Below are 24,110 nucleotides of genomic sequence, written 5' to 3'. Positions count from 1 at the left end.
CAACACCTTAAACTCTGGAAATAATTCACACAAGAATAAGATAAGCCCTAATATAGAGATAATAACTTCATTAAAAGAATTCTCACTATCATGAAAAATGTGGTTGTTCTTATCCTTTCATTAGCACCAGCAAACAGTAAATGGCATTAGCCTCGAAAGAATCCCCATCCCACCACCAAAGCACAAGGATTGGCAACAAAGAAACAATGAAAACACTGACCTAGAAGGCTAAGAGATTTGAAATTACACTAGGACATGAGACCAAATGATCCTGGTGAACGAAAAATCAATGCGAAGGTAATCAACAGATTTTCCATTGCATTTAAGTACAGAACAAAAATTGAAGCACACAATATCCCCAGACAAGACTTAGCCAATTGCACAGTCTTGTTGATGTAGGATAACCTAGGTTTTATCAATTCTAGGGTGACCTACTTTGAGATGGGTGGTGGAAAGGCTAAATAGCTACTTAAGTAGTGAAAAAGAAATAAAATTATAGAAAGGGGTTTCAAGAAAAGGTTTTAGACTCAAAATGTGTTATTAGCCATTGTGAAAGGTTTAAACAATGACCAATTGGATACATAAAATATGAAGTTTTGCAATTATGATATTTTTCAATAGGGTATTGTAATTAAATTTAGGCTAGGGTTAGGAATTAATCTAAAATAGAAGATAAAGAAAAAAGATATGAAGAGGACGAACAGATGAAGATAATATAATAATAAAAAAGAAAAATTACCTTGAAATCAAACAAAGGGTCCTTGGCATCACACCAAGATTGACTCACACCATATCCAAATCACTAGAGAGATCTCAAGAAGAGATTTGTAAAAAACCTTTTTATTCAATAAACTATTAAAAATTCAATTACAATAGTGATATATAGGCTCTTACGTATTAAACTCAAAATCCTAATCCAAACATTGACTTACACATTGACGTTTTTGGCCTTGAGAAGTCAATACCGTGTAAAACTGACACTCTATCAGTATTTTGGCCATGACTTTCTCAAAACACATCGAATTCACAAAATCTTGGGCTTGTTGAATAAGTAATTGAATAACCTTTCAAATGACATAAAAATCAACCTATTACGACAAGTTTTGACCCCTCAGAATAAGACCTAAATAAAAATGACATGAGTAGTATTCAGACTCAAATCAAATTTCTAAAATAACCGAAAACCAATAAAAAAGAAACTTATCCCTTAAATTCGTCCAAGCCATTAACAAGCTACAAAACATACTAAATTACAACAAATGACATATGATGGCCCCATTACTTTCTTAAAGCCACTGACCAAATTAAAAATGCCACCTTAAATGAGACTTAGGACCCTTAACGAAAACTTTAGGGAACAGCAAGAACCTAGAGTCATGTATAATGACAAAGCAAAATAAAATGACTTGACTAAGAAGGACCCATCGCAATTTATGAACCAAACTCTCCAATCCTCTTTGGACAGAATTACAAACAGATGTATGATTGGAATGATCGATGAAATTTTGAATGGAGTCATTACTTTGAGGAAATAGAATACCAATTTCGAGAATTGATCTTTAAGAGAAGATGACCCACACCAATAATCCTCCCAAAACTATACCTTGTTGTCTCTTTCACTTTGAATGAGATCCATTTGCAAAACTTTGGAAGCACATAAGATATCCCTTTCCAAACATTGCTCATATAAAAAAGTCATTACTTTGAGGAAATAGCATACCGGTTTGGGAATTGATCTTTGAAAGGAGATGACCGACACCAACAATCCTCCCAAAACTATAATTTGTTGCCTCTCTACCCTCTCTCACTTTGAATGAGATATGTTAGATATTAAAATTAATGAAAAAGGGTATAAATGTAATTTACCTTTTCTATTCATTGATATACAAAGGCCACGACCTCTAGGGTAGGAGTCAAGCTCGACTCCCCCCTCTATTTCCATTCATTTCTCTTCTCTAAACCCTAATCCAATCTTCAACATCGTATCAAAGTAGGTCTGGTGATTGCATTTTTTTGGTTATTTCTCTTGTTCTTCCTCCGTCACCCTTCTCTTTTTTTTCCTCTTTTGGTATAAAATAGAGTTTCTTGATCTAATTCCATAATCACAGTTGTGGTTAAAATCCTTTGTTTGAAGGATCTTTGCCTTTGTGGTTAAAGAATATCCCTAATGTGATCACAAATCCAAGGGATTTCCATCAGTTGTTCGTGGTTAGTTGTGGTAGTATGGTGAATAAGCTTCAAATTATTTTTCTGGCCTTCAAGATACAATGTGATTTACCCAGAAGAGTTCTCTAGGGCTTGGGATTTCACCAAAATTGTTGTAGAAGTCTTGCAATTTCACCACAAGTGTTATAAGAGGTTTGTGGTTTCATATATGGGTTTCTATGACTTGCAATTTCACTAGAAATCCCTTTAATAGTTCTGCGCAGTCGACTCCAAATGCTACTCAAAGGTATGTCCCATCTGATCAAAACACAGATAAAGAGTCCATTGTCATCTCTCAAGAAGAGTACAATAAGTTGGTCGCACAAATCTTCTCCCACTGCTACTAGCTCAAACAGATATGACATCCACTTGTTTATTGTCTTCCACTAGCCCCTAGATCATTGATTTTGGTGTTTTTGATCATATGACAGACAAGGTTTAAAATCTCATTTTGAATCGAAAAATCAAAACAATAGCAAAACATTTGAAACATTCTTTAACGTTAAAAAACTCACATTTCATAAGAGACCATAGTCAAGGGGTATGTCCTCAATTTGAAAACACAGGGCAACTCAAATTTCTAACAAAATATAGGGGGCTTTCCTAAAATACAGTCTTTAAGTGAAGACGAAGGTCAAGGGCACATATCGGGAATGTTCTCATTGTTTAAAGACAAAAATTGCAAAAAGAAGGAGAAGAGAAGAAAAGGAAGGAGAAAAAAATGAAAAAAAGAAATACTTGATTTGAAGAACTTCCATAGAATCTGGCAACTGGTGGAACTCCGACGACTGAAACTAAAACTCTCAGGTCCGTTCCTCTCTCTCTCTCTCTCTCTCTCTTGGATCTCTAATAGGCGAAATCAAATATCATATTTGAATGTTTCGATACAGCTCTTGTTTCGTCTCGGTATGCTGAATAACCGATACGTTTCGGCCGAAACATACTAAAACGAAATGAAATTTTGAACCATGATGACAGGTAACTCTCACCTATTGTCTTGTATTCGTCCATCTCCATGTCCAAATGTTAAGTTGGCTGATGGTTCTTTTTCTAAAGTAGTTGGGTTAGGCACATCTCAACCACAACCTAATATTTCCTCATCATCTATGTTTAATGTTCCAAAATTTTCTTTAGGTCTTTTGTTTGTTGGCCAACTAATAAAGAAATTAAGTTGTTCTATGAAAAAAATTTCCTGGTCATTGTGTGTTTCAATATCTAAAGACAAAGAAGACGATTGGTGGGGGCATGAGGTGGATGGTTTGTACCTTCTTGATAGTGTTCTTACTCATAGCCCTCGTCATTCATCCTCAAAGGAGTTTCAGTGGCATTGTAGACTTGGCCACTCATCTTTTTGTACCTTATGTAGTTTAATTCCCAATTTGTATAATGCTCTTTCTAATTGTGAAGCATGTCAACTTAGTAAACATCATTGTGTCCCTTTTTTTACTAGTGTTAGTCGTCTAGGATCGAGTCCTTCTCGATTAGTGCATCAGATGTTTGGGGTTCTACAAAAACCCTGTCATATCTTGGGTTAAAATATTTTTTTACATTTATGAATTATTATTCAAAAATGACTTGGCTACTTTTAATGAAAAATCGATTTAAATAGTTTAATACTTTCCAACAATTTCATATGGAAATTCGGACTCAATTTGGCACTTCTTTATGTGTTTTGCATTCTGATAATGTCAAAGAGTACCTTCTTGATAGGCTTAATACATAATTGCAGTCTCGTGGTATTCTTCACAAGTCTTCATGTGCACATACTCCTCAACAAAGTGCACATACTCAACAACAAAATGCGGTTGTTGAATGTAACAATCGACATCTTCTGGAAATTGTTCATGCTTTGGTATTTCAGATGAAAGTTCCCAAAGTTTATTGGAGTGAAGTTGTCCCTACTGTGTGTTATATTATCAACTACATGCCTACACTTGTTCTTGCTAGTAACTCTCCACATAAAATTTTCCGTTGTTTCACATTCATCCTCGAGTCTATAGTTGTGTCTGATAAGTTAGGTTCAAAAAGTTTTAAATGTGTATTTTTTGGTTATTCTCGTTCACAAAAATGGTTACAAGTGTTATAATCCAACATTAAACACACTTTGTTTGTGCAGATGTTACATTCTTTGAATTTATACCTTGTTTTTATGTTGTGTCCACTACCGATCTTGATTTTAATCATGTTCTCTTGTTCTTGTTCCTATTTCTGGAACTGAACTACCTATTCAAGTCTATTGCAGAACGACCATCACTACACAAAAGGCACCAATCTCTTCATCATCTACAGATCTAGTCATGGAATTTATGCCACCTTCTCCCACTCCAATGGTAGTTTCAAGACCATCCTTAGGTAAGCTACGTATTTCTCTTCATAAGGGTACTCGTTCATGTTTTACAAATCATCTAATTTCTAATTTTGTGTCATATGATTCATTGTCACCTCCATTATCTTCATTTATATCACCTACATCTTCCACCTCTATTCCTAAGACTTTTCAAGATGTCTTATCTCACCCAGGTTGGAAAACAACAATGGCGGACGAACGGATGTTCTTCATCAAAATACGCAGTCTGTAGGGACGGAAAGGGATCCATACCCAATAAGTGAACTCTTGCATACTCAAACTCCTCTCGTAGACCGGCTAGAAACTGGAAAACTTGATTCTTATCCAGAATTGATACATAATGTCTCATCAAACGGATCCTTCCAGGCGTAGGACAAGGAATAGGTCAACTCTTCCCACCGAACACGTAGATGTGATATATAGGTGGTAACTAAAGAATCACCTTGCGAAAGACGGGAAATCTCACGCTCTAAGTTAAAGATCTGGACGTTGTTTTGGCATTGTAAGTAAATGCTCTTTGCGGAGTCCCATATCTGTTTTGCTGTCGAGGAGAACATAAACCCAGCCGCAATGTGTGGTTGTATAAATGTAACTAGCCAAGACCGGACCATAGAATCATTAGCACTCCATAGAATCATTAGCAAACCAGTGAGAGTAAGAAGTGTCGGTCCATGCAGGTTGTTTGTCCGCTCCCATGAGGTAATCGATCTTTCCTTTTCCACCAATGAACATTTCAACCGATCGTGCCCAAAGGAGATAATTAGGACCTTCTAATTTCACGGTAGTAATCTGAATTCTTAAAAAGTCAGTTGAGTAAGAAGAAAGATCACTCGAGCCATTACTATTACCGGTGATCAAGGAAGAAGACGTCCCAGAAGCCATTAAAAAAAAAGTCTATGTACTTTGATTTGAGGAGAGTTCAAAGAGGATGAGGAGATGGCTCTCAACAGCACCCTTGCTGTGAGTACAGGCTCCAAACAGCCCTTGTGCTGATCACAGCCTTCCAAACAGATCAAAAGAAGCACCCTGTGCTAATTGCAGGCCTTAGATGAGCCTCCAGACAACACCCTTGCTATGAGTACAGGCTTCAAAACAACCTCTGTGTTGATCGCAGGTTGCAGATGAGTCTCCAAACAGCTTTTGTGCTGATTGTCGACCTCACACAAGTCTTCAAACAGCCTCTGTGTTGATCGTATACTTAGACAATGTCCCTGCAGTGGTCACAGGCTTCAAACAAAGCACCTGCTATGGTCGCAGGTTCAAAACAAGTCTCCTGTAGTGGTCGCAGGCCTCAAACGATGGCCCTGTAGTGATCGCAAATTCAAAATTGATCTCCTATAGTGGTCGCAGGCCTCAAACGATGGCCCTGTTATGGTCGATGACTCCAAACAGCAACCCTGCTATGTTCGTGGGTTCCAAACAGCAACCCTGCTATGTTCATGGGTTCCAAATGATGCAAACAACAGCCCTGCTGTGATCGTGAGTTCCAAAAACAATCTAGAACCTATTGCCAGAAGCCTTTAGAGCCATCAGTTGGCCTAAGAACAGCAATCCTGATGTTGCCATGCTATTGTTGTAAGGTTTAAATGATTTTTAACGACCCTATCGCATGTTGCGATTAGGGATGCAGTAAAACAACCGCCGTACTGGTGATTATTTACACTGAACCGAAAGGTTGTAAGATAAATTTACGAGAGGGGTTGTGCAATGGGGTTGTAGCAAGGAGGAAGGCGAGAAGATGGAACCTGGCTTTGATACCAAGTTAAAAATAAGAGAACAGTAAAAAGTGTTTCATTACTAAGCCCTAATTAGGCTTTAAGGGAATTACATGGTATAATAAGTGAAAAGACTAAAAAAGACAAAAAATCTGTAAAACTAATAAAATAAGAGTTATTCAACAATATATATATATTGCATAGGGATTCGGTTCTCGGTTTGGTTCGGTTCTATACAAGCTTGATCCGAAAATCGAACTAAATTGATCGGTTCTCCATTTTCGTAACCCGGAACCGAACCGCAACTCGTTCCAAACCGAACCAAACCACCCCAAAGCTATAGGTTTAGTTCGGTTCTTAGTTTGAACCAGACCAAGTTGCACTCCTACTAGCAACTAAGCAAGCCTTACACCGAATAACAGTCCCATCGGCAAGATATTTCACAATAAAGACCCATTTACAACCAACGGTCCGCTTCCCAGATGGAAGGGTAACGAGGTCCCAGGTATTATTTTTCTACAAAGCATCCATCTCAACAATCATAGCTTTAGTCTACTAAGGGTCTCGCAAAGCCTCTAATACAGACCAAGGAACGCGACTAGAATCAATGGTTGGAAGGTAGGCCTGATAAGGGGAAGAAAGACCCTGATAGGAAATAAATGAGGCAATAGGATGATCAGTCACACATCCCTGCTTATCTATGCGAATAGCAATAGGCAAGTAGTCAAAAATAGAAGGAATAAGGACAAGAATATGCGTAGAGGTAGGAGAGGACATACCCGAATTCAATGAGGAGGTTGGCAAAGGTGGAGGAGGGTGAGGACGACGAGTATAGACCTTAAACGTTGGTGAAGATGGAAAAAAATTGGAGAAGGCAAAACTATAAGAGATAGGTCCTGCAAAGTAGATGTGGAACGAAAATATGAAACATCTTCAAAGAAAGTGACATCAAGAAAGTGTAACCTGGATCATAACACCGATACCCTTTTGACATAGAGGAGTAACCTAAGAAAACGCATCGAATGGCTTTGTCATCCAATTTTGTGCGATTAGGAGTTCTATCCTGGACAAAGCACATGCACCCAAAGGCTCAAAGTGTAATGGGAAAAAATATGCAATCCAGTTGAAAGACATGAAGAGGTACTTGTCTTTCTAAGGTGCGACTCAGAACACGGTTAATAAGCAAAGCCGCAGAGAGGACAGTCATATTCCAATATGCCTTAGGAACATGCATTCCTCGAAGAAAACATCGAACAATGTTCATGAGGTGGCGATTCTTACGTTCCGCCACCCCGTTCTACTCAGGAGTACATGTTATACCATGCTCATGAAGATGAGAGAGAATCCCATCAGATATATACCCCCCCCCCTTATCGGATCTAAGAGATTTAACAGTAATATTGTACCGAATCTGAATCATTTTAAGAAAATTGACAAATAAAAAACACCTCAGAACGAGAACGCATCAGATAAACCCAAGTACTACGAGAATAGTCATCAATAAATGTAACACAATATCGATGATCAGTAAAAGTAGTAACAGGGGAAGGCCTCCACACATCAAAGTGAACTAAATCAAGTATTGCATTAAATCAATGCAAACGAGAAATATATGAAATACGTGTGTTTAGAAAGTTCACACACAGAACATTGAAATTTGTGTCCATTACAAAAATTTTAAAGTGGGAAATAAATAACATAAGTGTTGAAAATTAGCATGTCCTAAGCGAGCATGCCACAAATATAAAGATTGAGAAGAAAAAGCATGGCTTCCAGAGAGTAGAAGGACAGAAGCCGGAGTTGTAATAGGTTGAGATCCAAGCAAGTACATCCCATCCCTCTCATGCCCCTTGCAAAAAATCCTCTTCGAAGTCAGCTCCTGAAAAATACAGAGATTAGGAGAAAAAGTTACAAAGCAATTTAGAAATTTGGTAACACTACTTGTGAATCTGGTCAACGGCTTTGATGGACCCTGCCACACTGATCCGAAGTCGCTCTGAGCACCTCCCCCTCCACGACTGTGTGGTACCTACCAAAATCACTCTTACTCTCAAGTTAGACAAGCAGAGGAAATAATCTAAGAAAACTGGTTAGACCTCTGATCTTCCCAAAAGATCTTCCTCAATAGTGCTTACTATGCTATTTATAATCCCCAACTGCGAATCAGGATTTCCCCCTTTTCGAGCGGCAATCCTTGGATATCCACTGACTCTGCGGAGTTGTTCACCTAACGAAGATCTTTTGGATTGATCATACTAAGTTACAGAGATCTTCAAGACCAGGCCTACCCTACTTGCGCATATCAAGCTTACGGTTATTCTATGACCAGGCCTACCCTACTTGGCTGACCTGGTTTCACTTAATGCTCTGCTACCCTTCCAGCCAAGCTAGGGAGATCTCTACTTTGATCTGCCCTGCTTGAAAGGCAGCGCCCATATGCTGACTTACGCCTAGTACCACTTAACCGGTTTGGACACGTATACAGTTATGATTACTGTGCAATTATTTCTCTCTACACTATTGACAGACAAAAGGTTAAGAGATAGGTGAGGAACATGAAGCACAGAATCAAGGGTAAAACTAGAGGATAAAAGGATGGTACCCTTGTTATGGATAGGTATAAGGGACCCATCAACAAAGCGAACCTCCCTATGAGTAGCAGGAAAAGTAGAGGACATTAAATGACTAAACTTACCGGTCATCAGATCAAAGGCACCAGAGTCAATTACCCATATCAAGGGAGTAGAACTAGACTGAGTGACATGAAATGCAGAGGATGTACCTGGAGGCGTGGTAACTGAAGCCACAGTAAAAAATAAGCGAGTATGAGCATGGATTTGATCCCGTACAATAGTTGCAATCTGGCTCTGAAATTGTTGTAAATCAATAGTACCAAGGGAAGCAAGAGAATTAGTAGGAGGAACTAGTAATGAATTCACAGTGGTAGCCCGGGGAGCAGAATGCCCCAAAATAGGAGGGGCAGGAGATCGCAACAGATGGGTATAGAGCTGAAAACATTGGGCTTTCTCATTACCAACCTTCCCACAATGACTACAAGTAAGGCTACTCCCTCAACCACAACCAAGCCCGACCACGACTCCTAGAGCCCTAGGTACGAGAATCAAAAAAATCTGAATTGGTTGCTAGCTCTGATCTATCACTAAAGTAGAAAGAATACCAAGTATCTGAGTCTGAGTTTGGAAATGAACTATACGACGATAACGCTCATCACCATCAATAATCGCAAATGTCTCAAATACAGACGGTAAAGGATAGATGTTAAGAATCTAGGTCCGTAGTGCCTCAAACTCAGGACGTAGCCCCATAAAGAATCGGTTAAGTCTGATAGCAAGCAATCCTCTTAACTACATATACCCAGTTGCCTCAGCTGATAACTCGACCATAGACTCATAATGAAAGAGCTCTCATTGAGACTGAAGAAACTCAAAATACCACATTATGTGTCCCCTAAATAGCATAGGCAATATCTCGATATAGCTCATATATCCTCGAATCATTCCTAGCATGAGTGTAGGTCTGAGTGAGAGCGGACCACAAAGATGAAACGGTCTCATGGTACATAAACATAGTATAGATGCGCTGCTCTATGGAATTAAACATTCATCCAAAAATAGTGCAATTGTCAATCTCTCATTGTTCAAATTTGGGATCAATCGTGGGAGACTTATTAATAGTGCCCAAAAGCCATCCTGATTTTCTACAACCGCCCAAGTAGAGTCTCACAGACCGAGACCAAGACTGGAAATTGCGACCATCCAAGAGAGCAATCGTAATACGTTGGGCCGAAGAATTGTGCCCAAAAGGAGTATGAGATTTCTTGTTCTCTTGATTCGATGCCATAACTCTCAACATAAAGATATAAAAGAAAAGTAGAACAAGAATCAAAAGGACACTCACAACAGCCTCACAAAGAAATGTTCTTTATAAACTCGAAGAACAAAGTTGAAGGACGAATATTTGGTTGAAGGGAGGTCTTGCACAAATCTAAATTCATTGTGCAATCATCGAGAGATGGTGGAGGGACAGACAGCACTATTCCAATCACACAAAAATACCACAGCAACCTACAACATTCCACTATAACCAGTTGCCGAATGGCAGCAGTAGTCAGTGCGAAGCCCTACACAGCAGCAGCAGCAAAGTCGCAGATGCCCTACACAACATGAGCAAGATCGCAGATGCCCTACACAGCAACAGCAAAATTGCATATGCTTAATGGTAGCAGTAGTGAAGTCGCAACTCTACACAGCAGCCTAGGTTCAACCCAAAACTATCCACTGGAACCCTACACAGCAGCAATCAATGTGCAAATATCTAATGGCAGCAATAGCCATGTCGCAGCAACCCCATAACAGATTTATCGCAACATGCAATTAGGAATCTAGGGCCAAAAAACAAAAAATCAAAAGAGAAAAAAAACCCCTGAAGGGAAAACCCTCTCACGTAAACCTACTGCTAGGTTTGGTAGTAAGATCGAAAGAATGAGAAGGAGAAGGGAGAAGAGAAAGGGTGACAAGGGAAGTGGAGATTCAAGAAGAAACCCAAGAAAAAAAAACTCGATGGGTTTTTTTTTTTCTTTTCTGCTCTGATACCAAGAATTCTAGAAAAAGTTTGTCAAGTCTCCTAACGAGAGCTTGGCATAAATTTATATTTACTGATAAATTGAATGAACATAAATGCCTTTACATATAAACATAGGAAAAAAGAAAAACTAATATTACTAAACTAAATTATTTCCAATAGGGTGTACCCCAATCCAGTCCAAAAAATATCTGATCCAAACATATTTTAATAATTTTTTTATTATTCTAAATTTCATATAAATATATATAGATAAAACGTTTTAGTCTTTTTAGTTTCCTTCTATTTGTAGTTGGAAATTAGATTTTTTAAAATTTTATATGATTTTATATTTTTTGAACATTGATAGTTTGAAAATAAGGCATGTGTTCGAATCAATTTCGGACTAAGGATGAAACAAATCGGATTCAGTTCACATATTCATTAATCCGATCGGATCGCATACACGTTTATAAATTTTCAGATCAGTATTGGAGTGATATTGATCCGATACCGAACCGATCCATTGCCAACCCTAAACAATATTGTGTTGACAGGTAGTGATAGTTAAGAAATTAAGAAACTGGAGGCATATCTACAACTACAGTTCCAGTCCAAGGACATGGGAAAAACTAAGGTACTTCCTTGGTACTAAGGTGGCTAGCTCAGCTAGTGATAGTAGTCTCTCACAAAGGAAGAATGTAGTAGACTTGCTTGAAGAGACAGGATTACTTGGGTCCAAACCAGTGAACAACCCAATGGATTTTGAAATTTCCAACCCAATAGAGAAGCCAGCAGCTTCTTTTTTTTCTTCACATCAACTCTGCCAATGATCTCCCTACTCCACACCTTCAAAAATTCTTTTAGAGCTTTCAGCTTGCACATAAATGTGAAACAAGGTCTAGCCTCAAAGACAAAGAAGTGTCACCATCCGCTAATGAGGCCTTGGAAATTCAATTTGAGGAGCCATGAGAATTGCTTGGAATATGTACCAAGTACCAACACCATATGTGCAATGAGGCCGAGTTTAAAGAATCTTTTGTATTGACCGCTTATGGTACATGCTTTCACCTTATTCTTGGTTTCCAATGAGGTCAAACAGCTCACACAATGAAGCTGGAAAAATCTTTCAAAAGATTCTACTCTACGTTCTACTAGATCTTCCAGTCAAAGGACAAATAAAAATAACAGGAAAATGTTACTGCCATTTTTCTTCGCATCTATTTTGAAGCATTTCCATGCCATCACAATGTCTAATTCTGACATGGATTGGAAGGCAACCATTAGTGCTGTAAAAATAGATTTGTCCATCATAGAAGAAATGAAAGAATAGCTTAATAAGAATTTAATTTGGCGGGTTCTTCGCTTGGCAATCACAAGCTGACCGAACGAGACAATCTGTAGGAATGTTGCTACGGAAGACATCTATACATCTAAATGGAGAAGAAAGATTCACACAAGAAAAAAAGTCCCTGCTAAGGTAGTAATTCTTCATTTAGAATCCCACAAATATTAGAGGACAATTAAATGGTCCTTCACAAAGTCTAATTTACACTTGCACATTGTAACTAATCAAAGGCAATCCAAGTAGAACACAATATTAAATACCAGTAAGACAACTTACTGTTCCCATGTTGCACAATAAAATGGAATAGCTGCAATAACCCAGAACCAGAATGTGTCCCTTCCACACATTGCAGTGCTCCCAAAAGCCAAATTTTCAAACTGAATAGCAGTAGAAAGCAAGTTTTAAAGAGATACAATTTCCATGGTTACAAAATGACAACCAAAGTTGAGTCTTGAGAGTACATACTGTGCATGCAAGTGCATCGCATCCTGCAATAGAATTTGGAATATTCCATCAATACTAAAAACTTTTTGAGTCCAACTAGCCTTACTAAGTAAGGATTTCACCCTTACTAAAGGTCCTTGGGCTCACCTTGTTACATGAAAGAACATGATCCAATGCTTCAGGGTTGTAGAGGACAAAATTCTATGAACTTTGAAAAAACAAAATTCAAAAAAAAAGTTATTTTTCACCATTGGATTTAAATTTTAAATTTTGGAGTTAGGCGGAAGTTCAGTAGCCGTCCATTTTAAAAATCTCAGATCAAGCCCAAAAAGAATTTTTTTTTTTTTTTTTTCTTTTTTGTGGTGAGGGGGTTGGGGGGTGAGAGATCTGAGTTTTTCGATGAAATTTAGAGTGTTTTGGTGTTGGATTGCTAATGTGGTAATCTATTTGAGCAAAACGACCCTTAGTAAGGCTTAAAATCTTACTAAGTAAGGAAAATGTTTCTCAAACTTTTTATAATAGATAAAAATAAAATGTAAGAGAAAGGAAAATCACCATGATCAAAAAGCTCCCCTAATGGACTGGAGGAATTTGTACGTCTTGCTTGCTTCCCATCAACAGCATCAAAAGTCTGTCATGTATGTTGTAAAACCGTTAAAGATTTCATATATTAAAAAAAATATCTAACAAAAAGAAAAGGTAATTTCTCTTGATTTCCTTTTTTCGATATGTGTGTCCCCTTGATTTATATAAGAAAAGATAATAAGAAATAAGAATGCAAAAATATAGTATTTAACGAAAATCATTAAATAATAAATGCTAGAATTATATAGTTAACAAAAGATTTCACAATCAGAGTGTGACATAGGTCAAGGTCGATCATCTGGAATGAGGCCTCTTACACTATTCCCAAAATGTTGGATGAGGTTTGTTCATCTTGAATCGGTATAAAAGATTAACAGATACGGAAAGATGTGAAAATTACAAAATATCATGTAAAATCAACGCAAGGGTTGTAATATTATCTAAACAATTATAATGAACAAAATTTGTCTGTGGAACCTTCTCAAGCTCAAACATGCAGGAAACTGCAGGCCAAATGTTTGAAATTAAACACTACAAAAGCATAAGAGAAATTCATGATTGCACCGCTCACAGGAAAACTTAAGAAAGCCTTTGTATTTAAAAATAAAAACTTAAAAAACCTAACGCATACCTGATATAAGAAGAGAAGTAATCCATGTGCAAAATGTACCCATCTTGGAGGAACTGTGTCCAAACGAGGAGAGTATATCTGAAATGGAAAAAAAAATATGAAAGGAAGTCAAGAATTGTTTGGTCACCTAATACCAAACACTTTGAAAATCATTCTGATGAAGAGAAAGCAAGCATAGGAAATGTAACTCCCCAAAGAACCATATTAGATTTTTAACACATTGACCAAACAATGATCAAGATAAAGTGAGGATAAGTTAACATGCAGATTTTCCCTTTAGCCAATGTGGTTTGTTGGCAGTATTTCTCATAAAAAATAAATAAATAAATAAACAACAATCTTCAAATAAGATTTCCTCGGAGATTGATTTCCATGCCAATCTAGGATGATGGCAAAATTGCACATGTTTACTAAGAAGGCAATTCACAAGTAGAAACTTCACCAAATTTTTTTGCTAACTAGCCTCGTAGCATGGAAATATGCCGAATGTGTAACTGCCCTAATCCTCCCTTTGCTCTTTGGTTTTATTGAATAAAAAATCAGAGTCAATTGAACATGATAAAATTGCATCTTTGTGGTGGCAAAACTAAATGTAAAATGGTTATATTAAAATTATATGCTCTAAAACTATTTTTATAATTTTTATTTGCATATTTCATTAACTTCTTGACTTTCCTCACAAATCAAAACATTTTTCAGTCATAAACATCCTTCGTTGACCAGAAGTGGAACAAAGTTCTACCTCAGTTGACTTAACATGGAAAGTCTAACATATAAATCAACTAGGAGAGTCTAAGGTCCACGTCAAGACATGAGAATAAAACTATTCCAGTATCTAAAGTATTTAAGACCAAATTTATAAACAAAGAAAATATTAATGATGTTTAGCCAAAAAACACAGATTAATTTGTAAGTTAAACATTAAACTCCCATGAAGACTGTACTTAAGAGTATGATTTTTCCTATATAGATCACCCGCCAAGGACAATACCAACTAAAAGTGCATTCTTTCTATTTACTATGTGAAGACCAAATAGTAAATATATTGCACAAAGCACAATTAGTACAAAATCATATATAATTCAAAGAAAACTAGATAATAATAAATAAGAGCAACTCCAACTTACATAGCCAAGCAGTGCTGATACAACTAAGAACATGAAACCCATAAGTGTTATCTGGAAAACAAATGGACAATAGCACAAAATATAAAAAATAAATAAATAAAAACATATACTTCTCAAACATAAGAGGAGCTGATGACCACAGAATGTCTTACCATGTTTGGTCTGATGTGGAGCGGCATCCAAATATGCAAACATAGAAAAGTGAAGTGTGATTAGCAACTTTAAGTGATGAACAGTTCCTCCAACGGCTAGATTTGCCCTTAAACTAATCTATTAAGAGCATGTGACACAGAATCTAGTTTGTGAGAAGGCCTCCTTAATTTCAAATGTAATAATAAATGCATATGATCCACTCACACCATCTAGAGGTGAAACCAAACTGCTGCAGCATCCTTGATATACAATCTAATGTAAAAATAAATGCATGGTCATATGAGAATCACTAACCAAGTAAATCTCAATGCCTGAGAACAAGAAAACACATATATAGTATATAGAAAATGAGTTGAGCCATAATTAGCAACCAAACAATAAGTTTTTCAATTAGAGGTTCAACGAAGTGTCATCAAAATTTATAAAAACAAATGAAGCGCCATAAAGTTTGATAGCTCAAGATAGATGGGGAAGATGAGAAAAAGGTGAGATCATCATGCAAAATAAGCATTTGATAGAAGGTAATCCTTATTGTCAGTTCCACTTTTTGTCAATCCCAAGACCGTGTTGAGTATCGAATCAGTTTATATTGGAAGACTTGTAAAGCTTTCGTCATCCACGTTCAACATCAGACACCTCAACAAATGCCCATGGGTGTGTGCTAGCCTAATAATAGTGTAGTTAAGGGCAAAAGGCGCACAGGCCTCCTAGTGCCTAAGGCGCACGCCTGAGTGAAGAAAGGTACAATAAAATTAAAAGGACCATATAAATCAAAAATTAAATAGTAACAATAAGTTAGGATACTTTATAAAATTTATAAATATTCTACAATTATAACAAATATAAAATTTATATTTATATACAAGTATTTAGCATTTCAATCTCTATAAATAGGTTAAGCTAAACCAAAATAAGCAAGTAAAAAATACTAACAATAAAATCAAGTATGAATAAAATATCATAAAAATAGGAAACTATGGATCATAAATTAAATTGAAATTTAAAACTTAAAAGTTTAAGACACAATCACAAAATCCCATTCAATATCCTAATTCCAAGGGTATGATAAATAAAAGATAAGTTTCAAAATTCAAACTATCAACTATGAAAAAGCCTCAAAGCATCACAAATAATTGTCATCGGGTAATGCATAACCCTCGTCAATATACAGTAAATTGTGGGGAAAAAAAAGTAGAAAGGAAATATATGTGTATATGGTTCGTCATGATGTAACTTAATAGGTCACATCAACAAATTAAAAGAGACTAACAAACAAAAAAACAACACATTTTATTTGATATGTAAGTTAGGCATACATCACCTTGCCTGAGGTGCAACTCAGGCATGCGCCTCCCTCCGCCTTGAAAAACCTGTCCTACCTTAACCTATACTAAGACGTGGCTGCTGCGCCTCGCCTTGAACCACCCTGAGGTGCACGCCTTGATAACACTACCTAATAAGGTAAAGGGACCACCAAACCTTTCCCACACTCCCTAGATAACACTTCGGCTGAACCAAACTTGTAGATTTTGTTCCCGGACAAAGTTGCACCCAAAACAGCCAGGGTTTTCTATATAAAGGCATTGAATCAAGATGTTTGGAACATCGTAGAGGAAGGATGGTAGCCACCCATGGACACCATAGAAAAGAATGGTGTCACCATAATGGTCCCCAAACCGAAAACCCGTTGGAACGACTTTGAAAAGACCGAAAGTTGCAATAATATGAAAGCTCTTAATGTTATACACGGTGCCATATCACAAGACAAATTCAAATGTATTTGCACTTGTCGGTCGAATAAACAAGCTCAGCTTATCCTAGAAACCGCACATGAAGGAACCAATGGTGTCAAAAAATTAAAACTTCAACTACTTAGAACTCGTTTTGAGAACATTAGGATGGAAGAAAATGAAAATGTTCAAGAACTTTACTCCAAACTTAATGAAATTTGTAATTGCATGTACCATCTAGGAGAGCTTGTTCTAGAAGGTATGATATGTGCTAAAATCCTTATATCCCTTCCAGAGAGATTTACTTCAAAAGTAACCTCAAGTGAAGAATATCGAAATGTTGAAACCATAAATGTTGAAGTACTCATTGGATCGCTCACAACATTTAAGCTCCATCTTGAAGGTCCCCTTTCTAAAGGGAAGACAATAGTCTTAAAGACCTTTTCTTCTAAGCCGTCCTCCCAACATTCATTTGTATCATGAGAGTGATCCCGATGATGAGGACATGGCTCTAACGGCCGTAAAATTTAAAATAAATAAATAAATAAATTAGCAAGAAAGGATCTCATAGCTTCAGAAAAAAGAGTAATCCTAATGACAAAAGCCAAGTTGGAGGTAAATCCAAATAGTCATAGGATGACACTGAATGCTACAACTACTGGCCATTATTCCTCCAAATGTCCCTTGAAACCTAGATGAAAAGGACCACAAGAACCTAAGTTCAAGGGAAAAACAATGGCAATAAAGATCACTTGGGATGACTCAGATGAGTCTGAAGGTGATGAGGAGGTCTCTTTAGATACTAAAGACCTTAGCTCCATTAGGATCTTAATGGCATCCACCATAGTCTCTATCCCTGAAGAGGATGGAGTAGAAAAAGAAAAGAAATTTGTTGGTGAGATTTCTCAAAATGAAGCCTTCTCTTCTGATGATGAAGAATGAGAAGATGACTTGGAGTTGCATTCAAACTTCGAGCAACTTTTTCTAAAGCGTTTGAAACTATCAACAAAGCATGGTAGTGAAGAAGAAGAATGAGAAAGGTAGAAATCAAACCTGGAAAATGCTTGTAAAGAAAAACACTCTTTAGAGCTAGAAATAGAAATGTTGAAGAAAGATACCGAAACAGCCCTTTAGAGAGTCTAGTCTGGTTGAGATGTCCAAGAAGTCCACCATCAAGAAAAGTGAATTGGCCAATAAATCACACAAGTCGAGATCTTTACTCAACTGTAGCTCGTCAAAATGAGTCACCCTTCCCTATGTTGACTCTCACTATCTAGAAAAAGGAAGGAGTATATTCTAGTAGAGCTCTTCTCTTCTAGGTCGCTCCTCAACCTCTCCTACAAACTACTGCAAGAACCCCCCCCCCCCCCTCCATTGACTTCTGGAGAAGATTCCTCAATGCCTGACACTAGTTTGTGTGATGAGCACGCACTCTATGGTACGCACAATAATCCCAGTCAAGCTTCTCCTACTCTAGGGGCAATAGTTGCGACTACTCTAAGAAAGGTTCCACCAAAATCCGTAGTAGGATCTCACTAAGAGAGATCAAAAAAATATGTGCATTCCTATTGTAATGGCCAAAGATTGATTGTGAGGTGTATGTAATTGTTCTAGCCAAAAAAGCCTTTGATGCCTAAGTTAGAAATCAATAAGAAAAAGGAATGCAATCGGGAGGCTTACATCTTTCACAACTAAACTAATGCTATGTCTTATGACCATACTAGATTTGTATTTGAAGTAGTATATAGATCATAATGTTTCTCACATGATTGCATTTTCCCAATTCATTATCTTCCATACAGAGAAGGAGGTGAGATTTAGGTCCTGTTTAGATAATAATTCTAATACCAAAAAATATATCCTATGAAGCACTTTTAATATATATTTAAAAAAAAAACGGTGCAAAAATAGTGATGCCAGACCTATAAGATTTACAAATAAGTTGATAATGTTTCTTTTAAAGTTGTTAAATTTGAATTTGACTCAATGATTCTCTTATGGATTATATGATAAACAGTTAACCTAACATACCAAATCACCAATACTAAACGAATAGTAGAAAAGCTATGAACAAATAAAGCACTTACGGCATCCATAGAGGGAAGAGATTAACACAGAGTCTCCAAAAGGGCTGTAAGACATATTTTGCAAGGTAGGAGTTGTCGACGCCGCTGTACTTGTATTTATGTAGGGCAGCAACCCCGTGAGGTCCAACATAACCCATCTTGCAAATAATTTTGGCTTCTCTTCACGATCTATCAAACTTAATTCCAATAAAACTTACAGTTAAATTACAATCAAAAGATTCATTTTTCAGCATCAATTTTAACCAACAAAAACAAAATTCCTTCCAAAATTAATAATTTCTCAATAAAACCATGAAATAGACCTAAGGATTGGAACAGTGACTTAAAATTTAGAAATTAAAACCCTAAAAACAGACCAGACAAATCGTAAATCAAATAGTAGATACCAAGAAGACAGCGAGATATGATCGTCTTCAACACTTTCTGTTAATAGACTTCCGGACTTCTCATGCGAGATGTAGTGTAAGCTTTAATGGAGAAAGCAGTGGAGACTCGAGAGAGAAAGCAGAGACTCCCTTGGCGAAGAGAGAAGGGCGGAACGTAAACCAATGGTTTCAAGACTCGGCCGAGGACGAGTCAAACGGAAATACGGTGTCGGTCAGTTTAAATTTGAGTTCGTCTTCTCCTCTGTTTGAAAAAGCTGTATTTAAAGTTGTTGATGTTGATCTAAATTGATAAAGTTGAAATAAAGATATTATTCCTCAAGTTGTTGATCTAAATTGATAAAGTTGAAATAAAAATATTACTCCTCTAGTTGAAGCAACTGGTTGAATTGAGTATACTATTTATTAATGGGTAGCGTACAAGGGCAAACTTTTTAACAAACTTTTTGACAAAATATTTTTCAAAACATGGGTTAGAGGTTTTGGAATGGGCTGATTTTTGGTGAGGATAATCTCTATGGTGAGTAGATCATCCTCACCAAAAATCAGCTCATTCCAAAACTTCTAACCCATGTTTACCAGCTGAAAAATCGTGGACCGTCCATTTTTTGTAAACTATTTTTGATAGGGTTAGAAGTTTTGGAATGGGCTGATTTTTGGTGATGATGATCTCCTCACCATAGAGATCATCCTCACCAAAAATCAGCCCATTCCAAAACCTCTAACTCATGTTTTGAAAAATGTTTTGCCAAAAAGTTGGCCATTGAACGCCCCCCTTTATTAATATGCTCTTTAATGATACTGTCAAAGTGTTAAACGGTTTAATAACCTGCAATTTAAAATTTATTGGGTGAAATTAAAAATAATATTACAAAAAATTATTTATCTAATATAAATAATAATATATTAATAATAAATATAGCTTAAAATTTAATATTAAAAAATAAAATTTCGTTTTATTTTTTATATACTATCATACTTAATGTCTATTAAATAAATAATTAAATAAAATTTTACATCATCTTGTATATATAGCATTATAAATTTGTTGAGTAATCTCATCTCGTACAATATTTATATCAATAATTAATTTATTAGTAATTTTATTTGGTGTCATATTAGACGCGTCTCCTCTATCATAGTCAATATTTTCATCTTCATATTATGTAAATCAATTATCAGTAGCTGATTATTGTCAGATGAAATTATGCGAGGTCATGCACACATTCAATACGTGTTTGAGTCATAAAAGAGTATGAAGCCATCCATTTCAAAATCGGGAATCGTTTCTTCAGTACGTTAAAGCAACGCTCAATAACGTTTATATACAAAGAGTGATAATAATTGAATTACTCCTCCTTAATTCTTGGCTCATTTTCTCTATAAAAATCGTGTATGTGATACTGTGTATTACGATATGATGTAAGATATCCTTGTATGTTTTGGTAACCCGTATCAACCATGGAATATTTTCCTAAAATAATTAAGATATTTTTTCAGTAAATTTAAATTACCTTAATGGGTATAAAACATATCAAAAATAAGAAAATATTCATTACCAGCAGGAGGATGGAGAAAATTCAAATTCAAATCGATAAGCGCAGATTGAAAGACTCATCAATCATGCATTGAATCTTCCCACACAGCTAAAATAAAAGTGAATTGCATGTCAAATGAACAAATAACCAAGACATTATGTATACATTTGATTTTTCTTCCTGATCGAAATAGTATTTGTTTGTCAAATAATATAACTGCAGGTATATGAGTCGTCAATTGCACTCACGCAATCCTATTTCATTTAAAAGTAAATATTAAACAATTATTATATTATTAATTATATTAATTCAAATATTAAATAATTAATTATCTTAAATCATGGAAAATATCGTCGATTTGCTAATATTTTTTATGTTGTGACGCTTAAGTCAGGTGCTTTTACTATCATAGGCAAAACTATATAATACTTGCAATATCGGCTTATCGTTTTACCACAATGTTGGAATCTATCCTAATTATTTACATTCCTAACATTATGTCTAATTGCATATAATAGAAAATTACAATTTGTTTTTCAACTCTCACTGTTTTACTATCTTAAAGCAATCCTCCATCTTTCAAAAAATAACATAATCTATTATAGACATACTTGTTCATATGAAAATTATCGTAAAAAGGCACTAAGTTGTCTGAATTAAGTATTTCTCTGACATATGAAGCATTAGAAAATAGTGAAGTCCGACATGATTGTTTCATCCATCGATTCCTTATACGGTAGTAATGTCATAGTAAAATAAAAAAGAAAATTTTATTATTTGTGCTAACATCCATCTACTATTACATATAAGCAAATCACATGATTATAAACATATAACAGAGGTATTTCCACAAACATGAGACATACATTTTAAAGTGGTTCGTTAACATGTCTTCATCCATTCTCGAGGTTCCTACCTAAGAACTTGGTGTTCACTATTAAAGAGATTTATGGTTCACCTCAAACCTTTTACATAGAATTTTTATATATAGGCTAAATTCTAAAACCTTAATATCTAGAGAAACCCATCCTCTCAAAATTATGAATTTTGTTCATCGGAAATTCACGAACCACTTCTCTTGTTAAGAGTTTTATACTCTAATAAGAGCTTGATTTTTTATGGGTTAAACCAAGTTACCTCATACATAGATTTGAAAATGAAAAATCAAAACAATAAGGACTTACTCAACTCTTAATGTCTGTCAACAACGATTTTGAGTCCTTAAGCTCACAAGTGTGTCTCGATGGTTGGATCTTCCAATCAAACTTTCGAGTTTGGCTCATTATGATCACTTATTCCATTTTCTCCCTTTGCTCCTTGCTCCATGAATGTATCAATGTGTATGTAAAGTGAGGTTGATGGTTGAAATGGGATTAAATGAGAAGTCTAAGAAGATTGAAAAGATTTACTTAAGTTAGACTCTCGTAAAAGTCGAGAAGGCTCTCTAAGTGTGGATAGGGGAGAGTTAAACGTCTTTAGGACTTGATCAAACCCACAAATGAACTCAAGAGATGAGTTTTAAAAACATTTGGAAAATAAAAATTACCCACTGGTGGCGCCAGGTAATTCCTAGGGGCGTTGGTGGTTCCAACGATTATATTTTAGAATTTTTGGATCATTGGAGTGATTCACCTGACGGCCCTAATATGAAGGTTACTGCTAGGGGCCCTGGTCATTTTACACGGTGGCATCAGGTAAATTACCAAAATATCTTTTTTGATCATTTTAAGTTCTCAAGAGGTTCGATGATCAAATAGTTCGAGGATTTTAAAGATCTTCCTAATATAAGATTCTCAAACACTTATCAAGGTACGAGAGATGGCCCCAAAGGTGGTAAAATTATCAAAATACCCCTTTTGGCAATTTTGACTCTCGATAAGTCATTTTTTATTCTTTGAAGTTTCAATGAAAGAACAGGTCGAGAAATAAAATTTTCTTACTAATATGAGTTGACCAAACAATCATGTAAGTGTTTTAGAATGGTCTAGGCGGTCTTATTACTTTTTAGGTTTTATGCACACACATTATGAGCATTTTGTTGATTGCTTGAGGTTGAGCGACTTTACTGGAGTCTTTAAATATAAATCAGTCTAACACACAACTTAAGTCTCAGGATTGACAAAATATGGAATTAACAATCTCCCATTTTATCAATTACAAGACAAAACCTAATTTAGACCAAATAGACTAAGAAACATTCCCAGAAGACTAACACACTTACTATGGCGCCCACAAAAACACTAACACAAAATCCCATGTTAGATCTTGATACACTAAGTGGTGTCTCAAAATTTCGGTATGGTCTCCTTTATTTATGTTAACATTCCAAGGCACTCAAGTATCTGCTTCACCTCATAAACAATATACATAATATATATATATATATATTAACGACATAAGATAAATCAAAGTGTGGAAGAAATAAATAACATAGAGGATTCTGTTGAAACTCATCTCTTTAACGAAAGTCCTAACACTCAACCCAAAATCTATTTACAACCTCAACGAACTGATGCCGCTAGGGGTATAACCTCAGTACTTACCAGATAACAGAATCTAGTCGTCTATCTGACCCATTCGCCGGTTCAACGCCCGCTTTATCAACTTTATGCTCTAAAACTAGAAAAATGAAAAGGAAATGATGAGTAACAATGGTTACTCAGTAGGTAAACAAACAAATCCTACCAATAACCTCTCTTAGCATGAACAAGTAAGCATTCTAAATCATTTCAATGTATGCAAAGTTTTATAGAATAACCTACGATTAACTGTCACAGATAACCAGGGATGAGCAACTAAACAATTAAAAATTCATATTACATCAATCAACAGTACTCACTATAACATTTTTTTATATAAATTTAATTGATAAAATTGAAACAGTAAACAAGTTTTTCATTTTATAATTCAGCATAAGACAAGTAGTGGAATTAGAGAGTTGGAATTTTACTACTGGATTGTTTCCAATCGGGACATGATATTCCAATAATAATGTATTAGTTCCTAATTTTGTAGCTGGTCGATGCATTACCACACTTGCATGACCATTTATCTGACTCAGGTTGGTCGTTTAACGTGGCCGTAAGTAATTTGTCTCTTTTCGACGTATTAGGACATTTGATTACTATAGATTGTTAGTAATCACTTATTAACTATCTTCATCTATGCCTATCAGGCGTGCATATGATTCATATTATACATCCCCACTCATGTATGATCACATTTACATTATAAGT

The 24,110-nt window shown here is 35.9% G+C and overlaps 1 protein-coding gene across 2 annotated transcripts in view; it reads right to left on the bottom strand.

Annotated features, from left to right (window-relative positions):
• The window catches only part of LOC147405999 (choline/ethanolaminephosphotransferase 1-like), a 37,060-nt gene extending 17,395 nt beyond the window's left edge, over positions 1-19,665 (bottom strand). Inside the window, exons 1-8 of one of the 2 annotated variants that reach the window (XM_086433915.1) lie at positions 19,340-19,665; positions 18,954-19,129; positions 15,136-15,145; positions 14,984-15,034; positions 13,857-13,934; positions 13,196-13,271; positions 12,662-12,684; positions 12,473-12,573 (exon numbers count right to left, since the gene is read on the bottom strand). In XM_086433915.1, the coding sequence (XP_086290041.1) occupies positions 12,473-12,573; positions 12,662-12,684; positions 13,196-13,271; positions 13,857-13,934; positions 14,984-15,034; positions 15,136-15,145; positions 18,954-19,090 (476 nt within the window). In that variant the 5' untranslated portion in view covers positions 19,091-19,129; positions 19,340-19,665. Of the gene's footprint in view, positions 1-12,472; positions 12,574-12,661; positions 12,685-13,195; positions 13,272-13,856; positions 13,935-14,983; positions 15,035-15,135; positions 15,254-18,953; positions 19,130-19,339 lie in introns of those variants that run through there. The other variant, XM_086433914.1, reaches the window with a different exon arrangement.
• Positions 19,666-24,110: the final 4,445 nt, after the last annotated feature.

The sequence above is a fragment of the Akebia trifoliata genome, chromosome 3 (assembly GCF_017979445.1).
Source record: "Akebia trifoliata isolate Shusen 1 chromosome 3, ASM1797944v1, whole genome shotgun sequence".
Taxonomy (NCBI): Eukaryota; Viridiplantae; Streptophyta; class Magnoliopsida; order Ranunculales; family Lardizabalaceae; genus Akebia; species Akebia trifoliata.
This window is presented reverse-complemented; position numbering and strand designations above follow the sequence as displayed.